The sequence below is a fragment of the Gracilinanus agilis genome, chromosome 6 (assembly GCF_016433145.1).
Source record: "Gracilinanus agilis isolate LMUSP501 chromosome 6, AgileGrace, whole genome shotgun sequence".
NCBI classification, from domain to species: domain Eukaryota; kingdom Metazoa; phylum Chordata; class Mammalia; order Didelphimorphia; family Didelphidae; genus Gracilinanus; species Gracilinanus agilis.
The window spans coordinates 74805338-74829928 of NC_058135.1; the positions used below are offsets into that span (position 1 = coordinate 74805338).

Here is a 24591-nt window from a genome sequence, read left to right on the forward strand (position 1 = left end):
CTGAGTTCAAATCTGTCCTCAGACATTTACTAGCTATGTGGTCCTAAGCAAATAATTTAAATCTGTCTGCCTCAGTTCCCTCATCAATAAATTGGAGATAGTATCACCTACCTCTCAGGGATGTTTTGATGATAAAATGAGATAATATTCATAAAAGTGAAAAAATGAGAATATTCATTAAAATAAAAATATAAGATTTGGTTGACTTAAAGTATTATATAAATGCTAGCTAGTTGTTGTTGTTGTTGTTGTTGTTAATGATACAGAAAATGATTCCAAAATCCAGCACAAGGTAAATAAGTAAGTAGCAACCTACTGAGTTTTAAAGCTTCCATTCTTGTAACTAAAGGATGGATAAACCTGCAAAATAAAATAAACCTGTGAAAATATTAGTAATAGTGTCATTACAAATAATATGATAAGCCTACCACACATTTCTTATGGAATGTTTAAAGCCAAGGGAAAGGAAATGACCTGTTTGAACATCATAGAATTAATTAGCACAATAGCTTTCACAGTAAGTAAAAGAGCAGAGGAGGAGGAAAAGGAGAAGCCAAGAAGAGCAGTAGGTGATATAGGTTTAAATAACCAGAGGGGTGTATAAGCCCAAGGACCCAGGTTAGAGCAGGGAGAGAGAAAAGTGAGCAGAGGAAGATTATTTTTTAAGCCTTTACCTTCTGTCTTAGAATCAGTACTAAATATCAGTTCCAAGGCAGAAAAGCACTAAGAGCTAGGCATTTGGGGGAAATTGCCCAGAATCACACAGCTACCAAGTGTCTTGAGGTCAAGTTTGAATCCAGGACCTCTGTTCTCCAGGCCTGCATGTCCCAGAAGATTAAATTCTTTTAGGTTCCTCCCTCCTCATTCTACTCTTCCCTGTCTAGAATGGTGAGATACACAACACCTTTAACCCCTTTTTGTCTGACTTTCAGCTGGGCTGGGAGGTGGGTTCAGTTCAAACCAGGATTCAGGAGTCACTTTTTAAATTTTTAGTTGTGAGCATTTCCACCATGGGAGACTAGAAGAAATTATTTGATTTGTTTTGTTGATTGCCTAGGCTTTAAAGAGCAATGGAGAAAATGTTTAGTCATGCAGATCAACTGAAAAGTGTTAAGGTATGCCTCCTGCCCCAACCTACCAGAGCTGACTATTAAACATTTACCATCACACTTTTAGACCTTCCCTAATGCTAAAAACTAAAGGCATGCTCACAGATTGCCACGTTCTGTTGCCCAGTATCAGTGACCCAGAACAAGTGGTCCTCAGAACAGAGCCAGGCTAGACCCGTGAATTCTTTACCATGTGGAATTCCCAGGAAAGAGAACTTCTTCAACCAGTAGGGGTCAGCCCCTTTGTTGAAACTGAAGAGTTTTAGAGAACTGCCTATCACTGACAGGTAATATGACATGGGTGAATGGATAAATTTTAACTGGCCTTCTATAAGTGGCATATTTCAAAGTTTAATCTGTGTTATATAACACTGTTTCCCTCTCTTAAGGCTAGACCAGTGATGGCAATCCTTTTAGAGTACTGGGTACCCCCCCCCACGACCAAGTGCCATGCTGCACTTCCCCAACCACATGCTGTGCCCCCTCACCCCACCAGAGTCCTTCTACCTCTCTATTAATGAACTGGGGAAGGAGGCAGTTGAATGCCCACAGAGAGGGATCTGCATGCCATCTTTGGTACCTCGGCCATAGGTTCACCATCACTGGTCTAGACAATCAGCCAAATAATAAATCGTGCCCTGATTTCTATTTACCAATGTCCTGAGTATAAATGGTAATTCAACAATCTGTTCTGGAGAGCTTTGGCACAGCCCTAGACATGAGTTGCCTAGCCTTAAGGCCAGCTGTCTACATACTTTTGTATGATTTTATGATACTAAGTGGGAAAAAAAGACACAATTCTTTTGTTTTCTTTTTTACTTCCCCTGGCAAGCTCTGAGGAGGTGTGAATTCTGTTGTTTCTCTAAGGAAAGACAACCCAAGCCTCTTGAATATTGTACTTTACTGGAGGATTACGAACAAGTGTGCAAATCTTGAAATCACTCCCATTTACTGAAACCAACAATAAGCTTATTATGAAAAAACAGAACCACTCAGTACCAACCCGTGCCTGTCATTCTTACTTCTGTGATGCCCTGGTATCAAATTGTGCTTATGCCTTTCTGCACTAACTACCCCCAACTTATATGAGGACAAAAATTGCCTCAGATGGAACGTTTGATGTGTTGAAGGGAGCAAGAAGAGAGTGAAGTGGATAAACAGAATCCTAGGAAATTCCATCTAAATAAAAACTGATTAACCACACCATTTTTTCTCTATTAAATTCATGTTTATTGTTAAGTTGTTTGTTGTTTATCACAGTGGAGATTAATTGAGGCTTAATCATCCAGTCAGTGCTTGTACTATCTTATCTTCAATACCCAAAACAGTAAAACCAGCTCATTCATACACTCTAAGGCCTATTACACCCCACCAATCATTGCCTGTGCTTCTGCATGTTCCTATTATTGTCCCGTCATGCTAAGATTGTGTATAAAAAAAGGAGGGGGAAAGCACAGCTAATAGGCTTATTTATAATACCATTTCTTCAAGTATTCAGAAAGCAGCACACTTGCCTACACAGTACATCAGAAACCTATTTATGACATGAACTTGCACAATGAGATGGTGGCTCCTGGTGGGACTGGTAATGAAATGTCACGTCACTGTGTATGATGATGATGATTCTCCCACAGTCTTACCTAATTTTCATAACATTTCCCATGTTAGTGAACAACACTAGATAAATGGTTCTCTTCCTTTCTTTTTGTGGTGAGACATGGGATTTAAAACTATATATATAAATAAAGCATACACTCAGCAACTGTAGTGCAAACACCAAGTAAACAGAATGACATTGAAATAAACTTATCGTTGCTGGCCTTGATGGATTTCAGCAGGATGAATGGTCTTGGTTTTTATTCTGCCCAATTTCCTGCATCCCTGTTCTCAATTCAATACTGTTGATGTCCCATGTCAGCCACGCTGATTGAAAGAGTGTTTGGGGGAAGAGGGCAATGGTGATCATGTTGGGGAAAAAAAGACACAATCTCCATGGTCTTTATGTATGGTATACAGAGTTCGATTTTAAACCTCTTGTCAAAAAGCAGTTCCCAACTAAAAGAACTGCTTGTCCTGTTTTGAGAGCATTAAATATTGGCAATGATGTAGTGAAGATTATGTGGCCCAAACCAATATAAGGAACAAAGGAGATACTTTTTTTTCCTCTTCAACAAAGAACTGTTCAAATGGAACAACAAATTTTAGGCATAAATATCCAATTATAGGAAAGACTTGAAATTTTTTTTCTATGCCAATGCCCTCCTCCAAAAAAAAGGAAAGAAAATGAGAGAAAGAGAGAAGGAAGAAAAGAAGGAAGGAAAGAAGGAGGGAGGGAGTTATTCTCTTTCACATTGCCATATATACAAAGTCAAACCTTCTATTAGGACACTGTTGTCAGAGCTTCATTTCTTCTTAATTATACATTTTCAACACCTCTATGCTCTTCGCTGAAATTAATTTGTTTTTAAAAATCCCATAAAGTTTGTCCAGAGGAAAGTTATTGGTAAAGGGAAAACACAAGAAGAAACAAAATATGTGTACATCTCTTTGTGACAATCATTTGTACCCTTACTTAATTTCTTGTTTTCAACAGTAGAGGCCAAGAGTTCATATACAGCGAAAAGATCATTGCTACTTCTTTTTCTCCTTCAGTGCTCACTTTAGGGAGGAAACATTCTTTCATAGTCATATTCTCAGTCTACGATTTGTTAAATTGCTAGGTGCCAAACATTATGGGATCATAAACTTATTCTCAACCTCATTCTTAGGAGTATTGTGACTTCAACAACTTTAATACATAGCTAATTGAAATTCTCTCATTAAAGAGAAAAGCATTAAAAGTCAACTAAAAAAATAAAACCAAAAAAAAATCAAAACTTTTTGAGGACAAAAAAAATTCCTTATCTGGGTCATATATATTTTGGTCTTAAAACTAAGAACTCAGGGTCATTCAATTGATTGAAAGAATTATAGCTATTAAAAATTTCAGTGCCAAAATAATCTCTCTGCATCAGTATTAAGAATAAAATACATTTTTGCATTTTAGGTTTGTGCTTTTTTTTAAGACATCTTAGTTCTGTAAAATTTCATCCTGTAAGATTACATAGGGGAGTGTTAGAATGGTTTACTGAGGTTTTCCTTTAAGTAGCTGTTAGACTAAGTTACAGTGATAAAAATTCAACTACTGAACTGATTCCTTGAGATACTGCAAATGGGCTGGCTCATTTCACCTTCTTCTCATGTTTAATGTGGCCATTTCTTTTATACTTGCCATTGGGGATCCCATTGTGGAAATGTCCATTAACAGTGCTATGCTCGTTTCTGGACCAGAGAAGTGTGCTCTGCTTGTAGGTGAACCTGATCATCCTTGCCAAAACAAAATAAAGGAAGGCAGCACCCAGGGAGAGCACACAGGCAATATCCAGTAAAAAATACTGATGGAAAGAGATGCGATGCACGGCGGCCTGGAGGTGGTGTGCTCCATTGTGACGGAGAATGTAATCGATCCAATAGACAGTTCGATTGACGGGGTGACTAGGCTGATCCTTGTGAATTTCGGACAGCTTCTGGGCACGCGCACGGTAGCTGAGCAGCGATAAGTGGGGAGAAAACAAGGTTTAAGAAATTAATCTGCCATATTCTGGAAGGGGCCCCACTACCACGGGTTTGGCTGAGCGATAGAATGCCATTTATGGCAGGGACAACAAAACAGGAGGAGGCTCGCTGTGCAGCGTGCTCTAACACGTAGGTGCTCATGCCAGGCCTGGGGCAGCAGCACTTTTGTAGCTTTCTTAGTATGCCTGTGGCTGGGGAAAATGGTGCAGGTGGGAGGGAACAGTCTTCTCATGACACTGCTTTTACATAGGGGTTTGTTGGTCTGCACTGGACCACAGATTGTCCTGTCACCCTGATAACCTACAAACATATGACATCTGCCACCAATTCAGGGGACACAAGCCATGAGTAAACCAGTTTACCAGAGCAACATGCTGTTGACCAGCGATGATAGACAACTGGCTGCCCTCCTCATTTCTGAGCTGGTTTCTGAGGCCCAGCCCAGGCGTGGGCTTGGAAGGTGCTCCTGAGCCCCTCCCTGACAACCCCTTCACTAAGTAGCTCTAGTGTTTGCTCCTTGTCCTGTGGAAGCAGAGAACTTCCAGGCTGGTGGGCTGCCATCTCAGGAGCTTCAGCCATCGGGAAGAGTCCACAAAAGCCTCTGCTCAGAGGACTCACACGTCCAAATATGACAGCCCCTTTACCTGCGGGCTCCCTGGGGAAGGTGCTTTATCACACACTGTTTTAGAATTCACATACTGTTATTCAATTCTTCCCTGTAGGAAAGGTCACATGTTTCAAATCAGACCTTCAAATGAAATAAGATGTTGACAGGATTTTGAGAGGTGCTCGATCCAGGACTGTAAGCGTAGCCCTTCTCTGCACATAGCTATTTCTAGACTTACCTGGGAGAGGAGGGCCGAGCTGTATTTACCCACCATGGAGAAGCTTATTAGGCGGCAGTTTTTCCTCCACGCCCACAGAATTAGTTCTGTCTCAGGGGCCTATAGGAGAGCCTATGCCATAGAGAAAGATGCCTACGACGGACATTTACTTGTGCAAAATCTGGATGAATCCTCCTTGAAGGAATGATGCAGCCAAGATTTCCAGGGTGGGGTGGGGGTGGTCAGTGCCTTAACCGGAATGCTATGCAGGAGGGCAAGGAAGGGTCTCGTTTGGGTAGGTGACAAAGAAACTCACTCCGTACTTGGTCCTAACTGTGGTGACACTCCCCTTAGTACCTCCCTGGAAAGGCAACAAGAAAGGCCTCCCCTGGTAGAACCTGGGATTCCCTACAGGCCATGTCAGCCCTCTAAAAGCTGAGGCAGTAAGGAGACAGCCCTTTGGAGCAGGGCTTTAGGCAAGGAGGTGCAGCTGCTCAGCCCAGAACAGATGACACAGCTTCAGTGAACAGGCTGATGTAGAAGGACCATTTGGGGCCGTGGCTCTCAGGCACGCTGCTCTAATGAACACCGAGGGGAAACTTGTCCAGCTTCTAGCTACAATGTGGCCGTCCCGAGGCTGGGACACCCCCAACATATGGTACGAGGAGGCTATGCATGAGGCAGCATGCACAGTGCCTTAAAAAGCACATGGAAATCAGAGCTCTCATCCTGTATGTTTTATATGTTTCAATAGTAAATGAAATCGAGAAATATTCCTTACCTGGGATCATTAATAACTTTCGCCAAGGCTTCATATAAGTCCTGTTCAGTCATTGACTTCCATTCCAAGAGTATCCCCATGCCTTTGGCCTGGACTCGGATCATTGTATCATAATGGTCTCCAAAGAGCGGAATCCCCACCACTGGGACTCCATGGTACATAGTTTCAAAAATGCTGTTCAAGCCACCATGGCTAAGAAAGGCTTTAATATTTGAGTGTCCTAAAGAAGGGAGCAATGATGAAACAAGAATGTTACATGTAAAATAAAGATTTTCTTAATTTGGGGGGGGGGGAAGGCAGGACCCTTTGCAAGTATTGGCAGTGAAGCACATGGATCTCTTCTCAGAAAACTTGTTGAATATATTCATAAGCAAGGGGAATGAAAAAGCTCAATTAGAAATTAGTGAAAACAAAGATGTAATTTTTTTCCCTATCCAAATTCACAAATTCTCCTTTCCCAATCTATCCTCAAGTAAAAAGTCCATTAGAGAGAAACTAAAAACAATTGTGAATAAGTTATTCATTATTGTAAATAAAAAATATTCTTGATATATTAAAAACATTTTGGGCAATTTTATTTTTCATTTAAATGATATCTGAGATTTTTATCAGTTTGGGGAATTCCCCATATTATGGGTTCTCTTTCACCAACACAGATTGCAGATAGTATCTTTTCTCCGAATTAGAAGAAAAGCCTTAATGAGCTGCCTAGACACACAGAAGTTAACCATCACAGATCACACATCTGGTTCAGTCCCTCACTTTTATAAATAAGTTAACAGAGGTCCAGGGAATTTATGTGGACTTGCACATGGTCTATCTGGTAGTAAGCATCAGAAATGGAATCTGAATCTAAGTCCTCTGCCTCCATATCCAGAATTGGAACCCAGGGTTTTCTAACTGAAAGTCTACTTCTCCATCCACTATCGAATATTGCTACTTTTAAAACAATGAAAATAGAGCTATTAAATGAGAAATTGTCAGATGTGAATGTTTAAGAAAAATTATCCTTGATGGAATACTTAGAAAATCCTAGAGAATCAACTAAAAACTAGTTGAAATAATAATTTTAGCAAAGTTGCAGAATACAAAATAAATACACACAAATCATCAGCATTTCTATATACTAACAACAAAGGTCAGCAGCAAGAGAGAGAGAAAAATTCCATTTAAAATCTCTCTTGACAATATAAAATACCTAGGAATCTACTTGCCAAGACAAACACATAAGTTATATGAACTCAATTACAAAACACACAAAGAAAACCAGATTTAAACAATGGGAACGCATTAATTGCTTGTGAGTAGGCCAAGCTAATATAATAAAACTGATAATTCTACCTAAATTTAAATTAATTTACTTATTCAATGCCTTACCAATAAACTATGAAATGATTACTTTATAGAACTAGAAAAAGTAATAACAAAATAAATCTTGAAGAACAAAAGGTCAAGAATATCAAATTAACTAATGGAAAAAAAAGTGAGGATAGGTAGACTAGCAATACCAGATCTCAGACAATGCTATAAAAAAGCAGTAATCATCAAAACAATCTGTTGGCTAAGAAATAGAATGATGGATTAATGGAGTAGATTAGATACATAATACAGAGGTAAATGACTTTAGCATCTTAGTGTTTGAGAAATCCAAAGACACCAGCTTTGGGGATAAGAACCCATTATTTAACAAAAACTGCTGAGAAAACTAGAAAATAGCATGGCAAAAACTAGATATAGATCAATATCTCATATCCTAAACCAAGATAAGGTCAAAATGGGCAAATGATTTAGATATAAAGAGTGATACCGTAAATAAATTGGGAGAAAATAGAATAATTTACTTGACAGATTTGTGGAGAAGGGAAGAATTTATGGCCAAATGAGATAAGAGAGTACTACAAAATATAAAATGAAAATTTTTGATTTTATTAAATTTAAAAGCTTTTGTACAAACAAAGCCAATGTAACCAACATTAGAAGGGAAACAACAACAACAACAACAAAAAAAAACTTGGAAAAACGTTATAATGAATTTTTCTGATAAAGGTCTAATTTCTCAAATTTATAGAGAACCAAGCCAAATTTATAAGAATTCAAGACATTCTCTAACTGAAAAATGGTCAAAGGAGATGAACCAACTTTCAGGTAAGGAATTCAAAACTATCAATAATCTTGTGAAAAAAAATGTTCTAAACCTCTCTTGATTAGAGAAATGCAAATTAAAACCATGCTGAGGAACCACTTCAGATCTATCAGATTGGCTAATATGACAAGAAAGAAAATTGATAAGTGTTGATGGGGATGTGACAAAATTGGAATACTAATGCATTGTTGGTGGAGTCATGAACTGATCCAACCATTCTGGAAGGCAATTTAGAACTATGCCAAAAGAACTATGCCATAAAACTGATCAAAACCCTTTTCATCCTGTAGTACCACTACTGGGTCTATATCACAAAAAGATCATTAAAAAGGAAGAAAGGAACTCTTTATACAAAAATATTTATAGCAGCATTTTTGTGGTGACAAAGAATTGAAAAATATGGGGAATGTCCATCAATTGGGGGATTGTGATATATGTCAATAAGGGAATACTATTGTGGTATAAGAAGTGATAAGCAAGATGCTTTCAGAAAAAGCTGGAAAGATGTAAATCAACTGATGTAGAGCAAAACCAGGAGAACATTTGTTGTACATAGCAATATTGTATGATAATCAAATGTGAAAACTTGGCTACTCTTAGCAAAGCAATGATCTAGGCAATCCTGAAGGACTTTGGACAAAGAATGCTATCTACCTCCACAGAAAAAACTGTTGGAGTCAGATGATGTGGATCAAAGCATACTATCGTTCACATCAATGTGTTTTATTTGGGAATTTTGGTTCTGTATGAATGTGCTCTTGAAACAATGGCGAATATGGAAGTGTATTTTGCAGGATAATACCTGTATGGCCCAGATCCAATTGCTTGCCATGGCTTGGATCTTTCAATTTTGGAAAAACTGTTGAAAATTATTATTACATGTAATTGGGAAAAGAAAAGATCCTTGAAATAAATAAATATCCTTATAAGTAGTCGCTAAATAAAATTTATAGTATTAGAGTAATTCTCTTGGGGACACACATTATTTGGCTAAGTAATAGCCTTTTAAGATGATTGATTAGACAAAAACATTAATAAAAAAGGGGAGGGTGGCATTGCCAAATCATACCATAGGTTTAAGCTATGTACTGTACAAATTACTCAAAAATGTACATTCGTTCAGTTTCTTGGCAAATTTCCCTTTCACCTTTGAGACTCCAGAAAGTCTATAATGTATTTGTGTGCTAATTCAGGAAGAACCAGAATGATTCCCTAATAGTATACCAAACCCAAGATGTCAGACTTCATAATTTTTGTCATCCAGTTTAATCAGTTCCACAAACAGGTAGAGACAAATTGTATTTTAAAATCTTATATTAAGAAAGCTGCCCTCATCTCACTTGGATATTGTAGATAAATAGATAGATAGATAGATAGATAGATAGATAGATAGATAGATAAAACTAAAATACCATTCTGATAACTTAGAAGACTTTCTGGAATTTCACAGATGAAAAGATTGAACTTGTGTTAGAAGACTATAGGTAACAATTTTCTTTCTCAATACGGTATGAAATATTATATTTTAGTTAGACATTCTTTGATGTTGGTCACTTTCTTGATCTGGGCTAAGATCAAGATGCTTAAGCTTTATCCTTCTTTTTCCTCACAAACTGCAAGTGATCTAAAGATTGGGTAATCCAAGTAAAAAATAACAAAAACAGTAATCCCCTAAATCAGAACTCAGAAATTTAGATATATTTCTAAGACTGTGTTTTTCTTTACCTAGATTTCAACACATGTGAGTATTTGTTCATAAATTCTTATAAAGAACTATAGTACAAGATAATCACAGACATAGAATTAGGGTTTTTTTTTGTTTTTACTTTCCACTTTAATTTAATAGTTATTCAGGCGTGCTTTTTAGTATGTAATACTTTTGTGCCCTCAGTTGTGTCATCTGTAAAATGGGGTGATTTGCCACTTGTTTATCTCATGGGATAGTTGAGCAGAAAAATTGTCAATAGTTATGTTTATAAGTGGCCTACCAGTACATAGCTATGGATTTATGATTAGAGTCTCAATTGAGGTGTGGGGGTTTGTGAAATATTGTGAAATAAATAGCCACATACTGTTAGAACTTAATGATTTTCTTTAGTTTTAAGAAATATTACATCAAAAGAGAAAAGTAAATTAATATTACATTTTCACTATCATATCAGTGAAGTTATCAATTAACTATAATCTATGCTTTCACTATCTGTATAACTTAAGTAATGGAATATGAATTTACTTCATTATGTCATATGTATAACATAAATTAGATTCTAGATTTAACTTGAAAATCAAGCCTCCATAAAAAGGAAGAGTTTCATGGTGTTTTTCAGACTATATCCTATGAAGCACTGTGGCATATGAATAAGGGTTTTATGAAAATATTTTATGCCAGTTATGTTGTCCCCTTGAAAATCATATGTGAAATTATGTATGATTGCAAATTTGCAATTATATTGCAGTTGTTTTCTGTTAGGAAGGCAGGTTTCATTTCCTTTTGTTTCCATATATACTCAATCCCTTCTATTCTAAGGTTATTTCATAATCTCTTAAAATCCCTGAATCAGACTCCATATCCAGAATTCCTTCTATTTTACCAAGTTTGAAAAAGACTCATTTTGTATAACAAACAGAGTTTAGGCAGCTCATCTATTCCCTCACCAAATTAAGTTTTAGAACTAGAAGGCATCTTTGAAGGCATCTGGTCTGACCTTTCATTTGACAAAGGAAGTAGCTGATAAATGTCTCCAGGTCATAGAGTTAGATTTGAACCCAGCTCCTCCTGACTCCATATCCAGAATTCCTTCTATTTTACCAAGTTTGAAAAAGACTCATTTGGTATGACAAATAGAGTTTAGGCAGCTCATCCATATCATCAGGCCAGTATGAAAATAGTTCTCCTACTGACTTTCTCTTTGTCTACACAGAAAATAAGAATCAATTAACTTTTAACAACCTGCATTATTTAAATATTTAACATTATTACTTAATAACTTGCATCAACCTGTGGTTCAGCAGGTAAGACAACCTACTAATAAGGTCCAGGTAAAATGCAATTCTAAGATTTTTACAACTAGGAGGATCTGTTTCAGATCAGAAGATGCAAAAACAATTTGGGTCTCTGTGGGCCTAAAGAATAGTAAATTGATGAATAACGTCTAGAAACAGGAAAGGGTCTAAGAGAGACAAAAAGATTGTTTTTTTAATTCCTCAAGGAAAGCCATTGCTTAAAATAAGTTTGAAAAAGCAGTCTTGGATGGGAAAAACTCCTGCTAAGAAGAAAGAAGAGAGAAAAGAAAAGGGAAATGTCAGAGTTTGTCACAAAACAAAACCGTAGGATCAGGGGACTCGATCAAGAGCTGGCAGGGACCTAATAGATCAATTTCCAGATGAAAGAGGATGAGGATCATTTAAAAAAAATATTGTTTTATTGATTGACTGGATTTAGGAAAGTGTTGGAAAATGTTGGCATGGTATATGAGATTTAGGTGTGTCATATGAACATCTCTCCCCCACCCCAGAAACGGAAAGCCAACAGTTAAACAATTATTAGCAAACAACTGAATATGTTTAGAAATCATGATGTTAATTCTGACCCTTGTATGTGGCCAGAGTTCTAAATCAGGAATACCTGGATTCAAGTCTTCCTGGCTATGTAACTGTGGGCAAGTCATTTAATCTCTGTAATCCTCTATGCAGGTCTTTAAAGTGCAAGTTAAAGAGAAGGTCAGTGAGAAATGGCAGGGTAATGCAGAGGAGAGAAGCCCAGGCAAAGAAAAACTGATGACAAAAGGAGAAAATAATTGAGTAGGCAGAGGTTAACTTGGGGAGTGGAGGGACCCTTAAAAATGTACAGAATATGGGAAAATATCTACCCAGAGGGAATTCTTCTTTGAATATTGTAGAATTTACTGCAGGGAGCAGGGGAAAACGGTTGTGAGGGCTCCCCACATGTACAATGATTATGGAGGACAAATGAATAGAACATGAAGAAGGAATGGTTCTCTGTGACCACCGAGCTCTCTGTAGCTACTGACTACCTGTCTGGAATTATGGGACAGTCGGAAAGTCCTCTTGACACTGGTAACTATAATAGGCTTGTTAGGAAGTTGATCCCTGGTTGTTTAACTAGCTTGTTTACAGAAAGGTTTTATTGTACAGCAAACAGAACTCAGTGATTTGAGTGAAGGAGGTGATGCTGAGAGGGTTGTGAGCCAGGAGTAGGAGGACGTAGATCACGAAAGGGTTAGGTTACTTGGATGGGAATGGCACACCATGTTAAGATAAGGTATGCAGTTGGTTCTGAGATAGCATATTATGAGTGAATGAGATATTCTTGGATGGGGATGCAGATGACCATCACCATGTGGTTATCTGGGGTGAATTCCTAGAGAGCAAAGGCTGGTTATCTTTTTTGCATGAACCTCAATGTCAAGATCATAAAAGAGCAAGGAAGAGGGCCATTGCAGGTATGGCAAGCTGCAACATTCCACCAATGAGGAACCATGAAGAAGAGGGAAGGCTTCATCAAGGAACTGGAAGAGAGACAGGCTGGCCACATAGGAGAAGATGACAGGCCAAGAGCCAGAATACTCTTGTGGTACCCTACTAGTACTAGGAGAAAGCAAGGAAGGCCTTCATTAAGCACATCAGAGTGGACTCCCTGTGACAAACATTTGGAAGGTCAGACAAGAGTCACAAAAGATAGGAATGAAGGCTTTTTCACAATGTAAAACTAAATATCACAGAATCAAAGGGGGTGCTTCAAATCTCATCCCACTCACTCTCTCAATGTACTTAATTGTTTTCCTTTTTTTCCAGTGACCTTTTAAATTTAACTAAAAATCAAAATGTGGCAGTTGGAATCCAGAAGATTTGGTTTGTACTTGCATCTCTGCCAATATCTAGCTATGTGTAAATTTGGGCTAGTCCCTTGAACATGGGTGCTGTGGTTTCTTCATCTACAAAACTGAGGGGAAAATACTTACCTTGGTAATTTCATAGGATGTTTATTAAAATTAAAATGAGATAACTTTAAAATTAAAAGTATGTTGAAAAATGTTTTCAAATATCAGAAAAAGATTATTAGTAATTAATAATAATTATTAGTTATTAAGTTTTATTATTTTGCAACATTTCCTATTGAAAATTTAGTTTTATAGTTTGTATTTTTTCAACTTAAATAAAATTAGCAGCAAAATGAAAATTTTATTGTTTTAGGAAAACATTATATGTAAGTATAATTACATTATGCACTGTGATTATAATCAATAATTTGCTAAAAAGGAAGAATATTTAAGAAGCCTATAAGCAATTTAACTTTGAAAAACTTGACAAACTTCCAGTAAACTAAGAATCAAACTATATGAAATTATATTTTTACATAATTCTTAAGTTATAAACATAATGACTGCATTTCCTCAATCAACAACAAATAGACACGATGCAAATAATGGCCTTACCAAGCAGGTCATTTTGGGGTAGCCATTCTATGAGTTTTGTGTTATTCCCAAGATTCTTTGGTTTCAGTCCAGAAAACCTAAAATGTAAAGAGAAAACACTTAGAATATATGAAAAATTTACAACCATTCATATCATAAGATGAAAAATGTATTAAAAGAAATAAGACATAACATTTTACTCCTTCATGAAATTACCCTCAAATACTATACTTGATTTAACAGCAAAGAAATTCAATTGGGTTACATTTCCATATTATCACTATTTTGGGGAATGACAAGAAAAATATTTATGTTTCTATCTTTTTGCCCTAACAGACTATAAGGTCCATGAGGGCAAGAAGTATGCTTTATCTAAACTTTTTAACTTTCCTAATGTTTGGTGCAATGCTCTGTACACAATCAAAGGGAGGGAGGGAAAAAAAGGGCAAAGGAAGGAAGAAAGGGAGGGAGGGAGGTAAGGAGGGAGGGAGGGAGGGAAGGGCTATGAAACCTGGGATCTATTCTCTCTTCACTAACTCTTTATACCCACAGAGAGGAGGAAAGCTCATATGCATAGATTTACGTAAGAAACTCTAGTTAGGATAAGTTTTTATGAGAAATGCCATAGAATCTGCAACATTTTTTGTGGCTCAGACAAAACTCGTTCTTCCTTAATCCTAGTGAACAAATGAATGAAGGGAAAACATTTATGAAATACTAAGTTTTAAAAACTACACTAAGCAAGTCATAAACACAAAAGCAAGAAGATAGCATTTAGCACAGTTCCTAGGGTATAACAGCTACTTAATGAATATCAATTGACTGAGATTCCTGCCTTCAAGGAGCTTAGGATCTAATGGGCAGAAACAACAGTACATATATATAGCACATACATACATACACATACATATATATATATATATATGTATATATAGTATATATAGCATATATAGCATATATAATATATATAGTAGAGTGTTGGCCAGAAAAGAGTTTTGACCTGGAACGTCACAGGGATGCTGAGCTGAGACTTAGAGCATGCTCTTTTGAGCAGCAATGATACTATTGGCAATGGCAGTAGAGTAGTAATGGCAGAATAAGAAATGGAGAAGACAGACAGAGGAGATAGGGAAGATGGCAAGAAAATGGGGAGAAGGCAAGAAGGAGAGTTGCTGGTGGTCTAAACCACTATTCTAACCTGTAGTTGCAAGAAGGCTATCATGCTTTCAGCAAAGGCTGCCTATTGTACTACTATGGTGGTCCAGAAAAAGCTCTGGATAAATCTAACTTTTTTGACAATAGACTAAGATAACGCCCTCTTCCTTCCTTGATGGAACCCCTGACTCCCCATTCCTTGCCAGGCACTCTGCTAATCACTGGAGACAGAAAGACAAAAGTAAAGCCAGTCCCTGCACTAAAGGAATTTACATTCTAATGGGAAAGTGGAGGGGAAGTGGTATACCTCTATTAAATATCAACTATATACCAGGCTCTATACTAGACTATTTAAAAATGCTATCTCATCTGATTCTCCCAACAACCCCAGATGTAGGTCCAATTATTATCCCCGTTTTACAGTTGAGGAAAATGACACATAGAGTGGTTAAGTGACTTCCCAAAAGTGATACAGTTAGTATCTGAGGTCACATTTGAACTTAGATCTTTCTGACTTCAGGCCCAATGCTCTATTTTGCCACCTAGCTGCCCCTAAGGACAGAGAAGTTATATACACATAAGTATATACAGAACACATTCAAAACAAATACTGGACATTTTGGGGGAGGGGAATGTTTAATCTTACTAATATTCTTATTTTGGAAATAACAAAGTGCCCCAAAAACAGTTGCAATGGATTAGGACATTTACATATGTAATGTCTGTGAATATATGACTTGGGGGCAAAGATTCTGTCATTTTGCACATCTGCATTCCAAGTGCATAGCATTTATCGATAATAACAAGAATAATAATAGCTCTAGCATTTAGACGGCCCTTAAGATTTACAAAGTGATCTACATGTTTTCTCCTTTGAACTTCCCCAAAATCCTGGGAGATAGGTGCTGTTTTCCTTCTTTTACAGAAGAAGGAATTGAGACAGAGAGGTTAAAGGATTTGATGAGAGATCCCACAGCCAGTAAGCATCTGGTGGAATTTGAACTCTTGTTTTTCTGAGTCCAAACCCAACTCTTTATCCACTCCATCACCACACTCAAATCAATATATGAATTGAAATTAATATGGAAGAAAGGTGTTTTCAGAGGAAGAAAACAAGTTAAGAAATATATTGGGCATTTCCCATTATGGGACTGTATGTTGCCATTATGCCAACTTTTGTTAGTTACAGAGTTGGATAATTTGATTAAATTCTCCTTCAAACTTCAGCTCACTGAGAAGCCAAATGAAGAGCTCCGAATTGCCATTTAACCTTGAAAAGGGTTACTAAGTGTTGATGATTCAGTGTTCTGGATGTTACTCGATCCCAAGAGTTCAATGGAGGGGCAGTTGCCATGTAAATCAATGGCTGTATACACATTCCCTGGCTTTCCTTATTGCCTTACCTCCAAATTACTTTCTGAGGTAACCTTGACAAGGCTCCTGCCAGTTTGCGGGTGATGTCTTCTGATAAATACTTTACGCCAGCTCCAAAAGACACCAGGATAAAGCCATGTTCATTAGCATCATTTACCCATCTTTGAAGGTCCTGCCAATACAAAACAATCAGTCAACTTCATTCAACCCCAGGCTACTTGATGATGATCAGTGCATGGAATAACATTTATCTCTGTCTTTGGATATGACATCACCTCAGTTTTAAACTGTTCAGGTACATTTCTCCAGAAGTATCACACAGAATTCAAACAAACAAAAGACTAATGTTTTCTATATGTAGACTCCCAGAGATCTGATTTCAAATAAAAAAAGAAAATTTATTTTGATGATTCCATATAAATAAAGGAGAACAGGTGTTCAACTAGAAAAGATCAAAAGTACGTTAAATATGTTCTTGCCTTGCATCATTCTGAATTGGTAAGAAATAGACAATTGTTGCATATTGAATAAACACAGGAACACAATTTCAGCAAAAGGTGCTCAAGAGATCAACGATGCCAAAAGGTCAAATTTGCGGGTTCTTTCAAGAGCAGAAAACTGAAATCTAGAGTAGGAAAGGACCTCAGAGGCCATCTAGGACAAAGGTTGGCAAACTATGATCCTTGGACCACATCCCACCAGCTAGTTTTGTATGGCCCATAAGTTAAAAATGATTTTTATACTTTTAAAAGCAGGTAGATTGGCATGATGTGGCATAAAAGCCATATTGTTAGCTGTTCTATACCTGAACAAGGTATAGCAGGCCCTACAGTAAACTCATCAGTAAGTAGTTATTACCCATTTACCGGAATCGGCTCATTTCATATATGAAATATATGAAAGCTTAAACTGCTGCAAAGTTATCCCTCCAGCCCTCATATTCAAAGTCATTCTAGAGTCCAGGAGAGCAGGTCTACTCTCTCTTTTTCATGAACCAGCTGTTCAAATAAGTGAGATTAGACACCCAAATCTCTTCTCTGATTTCCTCAATGGCTCTTCATATGGAATAGTTTCAAGGACGAGGAGGTAACTCAGCTAACCAAAGTCTTTCCTAAAAGATGGCCTCAGAACTGATACCACTCCCTTCACTCTTCTCAGGCTTCCCATCCTGTACACATTAAAGAAAAGGCTTTGATATCTCATTAGGTTTATAGCAAATAAGTGTCCAACTAATGCAAAGGGCCAAATAAATTTGAATTTTATACATTATTCTGTATTTATGTAATTATATAATTATGTAATTATAAACAGTATTATAATTTAATACTGTTAGCCTTCCATTGCACAGATAAATAATACTAGTTTGCCCATAGAAGCTGACTTCTAGCAGTCTTAACAATTCAAATCATAATTGAGACCAGGCTTATAATATCCATGGTAAGAAGGCAGTAATATTGATATTTTAACTATTTTTTGGTTTTGCATTTTTATCTGTTTAAATACATATATGTGTGTAAGACACACACACACATATATATAGGGTTCAATTTTAAGATGCCAATAAAATTCAATGGAGGAAAACTGATCTTTATTTTTACAAACCTCTAATGGAAATTTAGCATTTCCTTCTATTATAAATCTAAAATAACAATAACACAACTCTCAGGAGGGATCAATAGTCTTTACAAGACTACAAAAGAATATGACACCAAAAATGGTGAAAACCTTTGTGTAGTAGAATGAGAATGGAATTGAAAATCAAGACATTTGCGTGTTGCTTTGTGTTTTTCCACCACAAATCTAGGGAATAGCTTTACTGAGAGTTTTCTAGAACACATTCTAATTCAACCAAGCATTTGAAGTCCAGAAGATGTGGGCAAAAATCCTGAGATGCTTACTAGCTCTTTGGGCCTAGTTTCTCATCTGATGGGGTGAACTCTTAAGATCCCTTCAATCCCTAAATCAATGATCCTAGGATCCTATGACCTACTGAATAGAGGACAAATGTGATAGCATGGGCATAGGGAACTACAATTCCCTGCTTCCATGGCAACTTCCTGCATACACACGTTGCATGAAGGGTCAATCCTCTCTATGCTAGGAATGGGTCTTGGTGGCAATTAAGAAATGAAGAAATAGATCAATAATGTTGTCTGGAAACAATGCCATTCTACAACACTAGATAAATAAGAATTATCTAACATATTTTAATTAGATCAATAATTGATGCTAGGTGGCTCATAGAAGCCAACTTCTGGGAAGCCTAACAATTCAAATTAATTTAAAGGACACTATGCTTACTATATGCAAGGCAAGGAGGCAGTCACTCACTTCTGACCCTGGATCACAACTGGAATAGACTGTGGCTATGTCAAACATTATACAAGAATAATTAGCAGCTTTGTGCCAAGAGGGTTTAGTTTTCATGAAAAGAAAAACAAAAGCACACAAAGAGAAACAGTATCTTCCATATCTTGTTTTATATGACTGTGTGATCCCTCTTCATTCTGACCAAGCCTGTCTTAGTTTCTGGGTATAATTTTGCTTTTATGTATGGGCTATGCCAGTGGTGTCAAAACTTAAAACAGAAATAGATCCCTGATCATGGCATGTCACTGAAAATTCATAAATTGGCATTATCTACATTGTATAATATTTTTATTTGTTTTGTTAAATGTTTTACAATTTTAATCTGGTTCGGGCTGCAACTCTGCTTTCCTCTGCATTCTGAAAAAACCTTTAGCACAAAAATTCTAGATGACTACAATATATTAAGTGTTTACTACATGTAAAAGCTTTGTTAAATCTGGGGGTAAAGAGAAAAGGGCAGTTTCTCCTCTCAAGAAGCTCCTGTACTAATGGGGGTGAGAACACATTTGGAAGGTTTCAACTATGAGTCAGATGGAATAATTCCATGGTCCTTAGAGTACAGCAGCAAAGCAGATGACAATGCCTATTCTTCAATTTCATTTCACTAATCAAATGATAGCAATTTCTGATGCTGAATCATCTGATGGTTACAAAGGCTTCAGTGAAAAAAAATTCTTTTCTGCCTCATAATTCTGTAACTCCAAGAACAAGAAGCCTAAGCCCCTCTGAACTCTTCTGCGCTGCCCTCAGACAAGACTTGCAACATGTAATCACAACTTGAAGTAATGAAATAAAGCTCCGCCACAAGGTAACACTTAGGAAACTTTTCTGAAAGTGCAATATGGCACATTCCGTTTACATGGAATACAATTAATAGTATTAAGGAAGAGGTCAAAATCCATTTTCTTTCACACAGGTGTCTCTCATGTTCTCTTCATGGTACTCTATTTGTAATGAAGATTAATGGAATTCCCTTTTTCCTGAGGCATTTCCATTTTGCTAGCACTTCCTGGTGGGTCATAAAGCAAGAGCTTTGAAAGGTAATAGACAAGAGTGAAAACATAAACAAGGGCTGGTCCAGGGGAAATGGTATAATGGATATTATCAGGAAAACAACTATGTACAAACAAGCTATATTCAAGGGGGAAAAAACACTTTAAAAAAACAAAGAATGAATGTATTAGAATTGAGAGAAATTGGGAGTCTTCCTATTGAAAATAATATTTTAGTTGGAATTGAAGGAAGCCAGAGGAAGCCAGGAAGCAGAGTTGGGGAAGAAGAGCATCCCAAGCAAATCTGGCCAGTGAAAAGTATAGGTATGAGAGTTAGAATGTCTTGTTTGAAGACATATAAAGGAAACAGGATTAAACTGAAAAGTTTTGGGGGGTAGGAGAAGAATATTAGAAAGTTATATGGGAAAGGGCCCAGATTTAGAAGGACTCGGAATGACAAACCAAAGATTTCATATTTAAACCTAGATGTGACAGAGAATGCCTGGGTATTTTATTGGAGGGGATGGGGTAACATGCTCTGCTTCAGGAGATCACTTTGAAAGCTGAATGGAGGATAGACTGGTATGGGGAGACCTCTGTGGCAAGTAGACCAACCAACAGGCTACTGCAATAATCCAGGAGTGAAGTGATACTCCAAAATTATGAGAGCTTACACCAGGGAAATGAATGTCAGAAGAGAGGTGGGCATATGTGAGAGACACTTCAAAGATAAAATTGAGAGGCCTTTGCCAATAGATTGGACAAGGGGGAGAGGTAAGAGAGAATGGAGTATCAAGGATGGTACTAGGTGTGAGCCTCAGTGACTGGGAAGATGGTGGTACCCTCAACAGCAATAGGAAGTGTGAAAGGGGAAGGCCAGTGTTCTAAGGCAGTAAGTTCTTCAGTCAACTAGCATTTAAGTGCTTACTAATCTGCCAAACTCAATGTTAAGTACTGATGGAATACAAAGAAATTTATAAATAAATTAAATTCATATGTATATGTGTGGATATATGTATAGATATGTAAATATAAACATATATACCTCTACATTTGCATGCAAACATTTAAATAATTGACATAATGTGTATGAGATATTACATGTTTTATGTGTGTATATACAAGCACATACATAAATTTCCCCCCTTGCTCAAGGAATTCACATTCTGAAGAGAGATACAATATGCAAACAACTCTGTACACAAGCTATGCAGAGAATAAAGTCAGGGAGGAAGGTCTCAGAGGAAAGTCACTGAGATAAAGAAGAGCTGAGAAAAAGCTTGCTGCAGAAGACAGGATTTTAGCTGGGACTTGAAGGAAGGCAGGAGGCAGAGAAGGTAAGGGAAAAGTGTCCCAGCATCAAAGGCCCAGGGTCGAATGAAGAATATTGTGTTTAAGGACCAGCAAGAGCTTCCATTGAGATCCATGCAATTTTAAGAAGTCTGAAGGATGCCCCGGACCCCATCTCCCAGGATATCATGGGAGTATTGGGGGAAGACTTGGATAAAATCTTCCATAATGGGCCAACATAATTAGATAGCATTGCCTACACTTATGGGGTCACAGATCTATATATGTATACATAGATATGTATAGATATGTATTTATTAAAACCTTGTATGGTCAGAAACAACAATAATACTCTATCTTGAAGTAACTAAATCTTTAATGTGAATAACTGGGTACAATGAATATTTTAGTCTTTTCCTTTTCCATAAAATATTCCAGTTATTCAGTGTAGACATTACTTCTGCAGCATCATTATTAAGTCATTTCAATGTGAGTGCTTGTCTCAGGCTGTGCCCCAGACCTGAAAGGACATGACAGTGTGATTTTAAAGGCATGGGGATTTCCTCCAGTGGCAAAGACAAATTCCGCTAGGCCTCAATAGAGGCATGAGCCAGGATGAGAGTACAAACAGGATGAGAGAATTAGGCCTCCCACTGGGAGGCTCCCAGTTAATTAGTAAGTGGCAGAGACAGGATTTGAATCCAGAGTCAAGGAAAGTGAGGTACCACTCACTTACTATGTGACCTTGGATAAGTGATTTAATATATCTGATTTTCCATTTCCTCATCTTTGAAAGAAGAAGGGGATGGGCTAAATGACCTTTAAGGAACTTTCTAGTTTTAATAATCAATGACTATTTTATTTCCTCTCTATCCTCAGGGCCCTATATATAAAAGGCAGTTAATCAGTATAGGTTCAGCTGAATTGAATTAACAACTCTACTACCATCCATATTCAGTTGTGCTTTGCCATGACTTGGCAGGACTGTGCCCTCACAATATTCTTGGAAAGTTTCGCCTCCTTGCCAGAAGTTTGATTCCATTATGTAAACCCAGTGGCTTCAAAGTTGAGTCAGGGTTTCAAATTTTGCTGGCTTCTTTTAATTTTAATTGTTATGGCCAATGGACAGAAGCCACAATGGGAAGATTAAAAAAGATACTGTAGAATCAGAGGGAAAACTAACTCAATGTATCTTTCAGTGACTTATTTGACACCACTGAACATTCACTGCGATCAATAAAGATCCTTCTCTAATTTTTTTAAGTTTATAGTTACTATCACTCTGACCTCGATTTCTTTTTCAGCTTTTGTCAGATGTAGTCAAATATGCTGAAGTCTAAGGTGTTTGGATTTTTTTTTTGTTTGTATGTTTGTTTTTAAGCCTGAAAATCAGTTGTGAAAACTAGAAAACTGATAAGGAGAATTGATAATTTGGTTCAAATCTCCCACTTAAGGATTTTTTAAGGGCCAAATTCATTTGTATGAAAAAAATGTGGAAAAATCCATCAGTTTAGTGAATGTACGTTTATGAAGAGTCTACTATATGCCAGGAAAATCCCAATTGGGGATACAATATAAACAACTATGTGCCAGACAATAGGTTAAGCCTTGAAAATTTAAAGAAAGCCAAAAGCCAGGATCTATTTTCAAGGAATTTGCAATCAAATGAGATAGATTTTAAAACAACTATGTACAAACAAAATATATAGAGAATAGGGGCAGCTGGGTAGCTCAGTGGATTGAGAGCCAGGCCTAGAGACGGGAGGTCCTACGTTCAAATCTGGCCTCAGACTCTTCCCAGCTGTGTGACCCTGGGCAAGTCACTTGACCCCCATTGCCTACCCTTACCACTCTTCCACCTATAAGTCAATACACAGAAGTTAAGGGTTTAAAAAAATAGAGAGAATAAAATCAACAGAAGGAAGGCACCATCATGTGCAAGCTAAATAGACATTCCTATGATTCCTTGCTTATAATTTCATAAGCAAGGAACAAATTGCTGATGGTGGAGGTTGCCCAAAAGAATGGACTACAAATATGCAGCATTACTTTGTTGAAGGCTAGGAACTATGTTGGAATGCTGGGGGCCTAACCATATCAACAATGACATTCTGTCACCAAAGAACAAATGGAATACGTTATAGGAGAGGACTGATAAATGCATTTCAGATGACCAGATGAAATGGAACTTGAGAACCATAAGAGAGATTTTAATCTGTATTTAATAGACACACACCCATCTTGTGCCCAATTTTTGTTTAATACAATGATGAATATGTTTGCTAAGTACCTATTATATATAGCAAGCATTCTGACAGCCTAAAGTGAAAGAAATATAAAAACAAGACAGACTCTACTTCAAAACTGTTTACAAATTACTAAGTATAACACAGAGGGATGAACATAAAGTTGTATGTACAGATTTAATTCACAAAATTGAAGTCTGAAGGAAAAAAAAGTTTTATTTTCCCCATGAATTTTATAAGAAGCTTATTGATATATTTTTTCAATTTCAAGTTATCTCAAATACATAATTTGAATACAATAGACTAATATGGAATGAAAGCTCCTTAAGGAAAAGGACTCCTTAATATTTTTCCCCTTCTTTACAACCAATATCCACCATCTGGTCTAAGGTGGCAGAATGGATGGAGTACCAGATCTGGAGTCAGGGAGATTATTTTCATGAGTTCAAGTCAGACCTCAAACACTTATTGGCTGAGTGACCCTGGCAAGTCACTTAACCCAGTTCACCTCAGATTCCTCATCTGTCAAATGATCAGGAGAAGAAAATAGTAAATCACTCCAGAATCTTCACCAAGAAAAACCAAATGGGGTCACTCAGAATCTTCACCAAGAAAAACCAAATGGGGTCACAAGGAGTCAGCCACAACAGAAAAGAACAACAATAATGACATCTTTCATACTACCATGTACACAACACTGTAGTATAATCTTAACATAGGTACATTTTATCTGTGCAAAAAGCTTTATATTCTTCATGTGAAATACTAAAATTAGAAAAGAGGGGAAAAGCTAGGAATAATAAATAGGAATGGTAACATGAAACTATTACCTTAGAAGCCTTATTGTTCTGGCTATTTACAAAGGAAATATCTGCTAAAAAGCTTCAACAGTTTGTTGTATCCAGAAGGAGACTTCACTAGAATAATGAAGATGATAGCATTTATGTAGTGCTTTTAAGGTTTAAAAAGCACTTTACATATGTTATCTCATTTGGTGCTTAAAAGATTCCCCTGCAGATAGCTAGATAGATGTTAAGATAATAATCTTCCTTTTACAAGGAGATTAAGTCAATTACTCCAGGTCACACAGTGAGTAGCTAAGGCAGAATTCAAACTTGGGTCTTCCTTACCCCAACATCCCTAGGCCACTGAATTTTGATTCCCTATGTCTTTGGACAATGAACTCACCTATCTATATATCTAGATAAATACTATTCTCAATTAACCCTTTTGTCATTAAACTATTTTTGATTTCTC

The 24591-nt window shown here is 37.0% G+C and overlaps 1 protein-coding gene across 1 annotated transcript in view; it reads right to left on the reverse strand.

Annotated features, from left to right (window-relative positions):
* Positions 1-2003: 2003 nt before the first annotated feature.
* Positions 2004-24591, reverse strand: part of UGT8 (UDP glycosyltransferase 8) — a 102591-nt gene continuing 80003 nt past the window's right edge. The window contains exons 3-6 of the mRNA XM_044682424.1: positions 16466-16608; positions 13929-14005; positions 6330-6549; positions 2004-4694 (exon numbers count right to left, since the gene is read on the reverse strand). Of these exons, the coding sequence (XP_044538359.1) occupies positions 4331-4694; positions 6330-6549; positions 13929-14005; positions 16466-16608 (804 nt within the window). The 3' untranslated portion in view covers positions 2004-4330. The remainder of the gene's footprint in view (positions 4695-6329; positions 6550-13928; positions 14006-16465; positions 16609-24591) is intronic.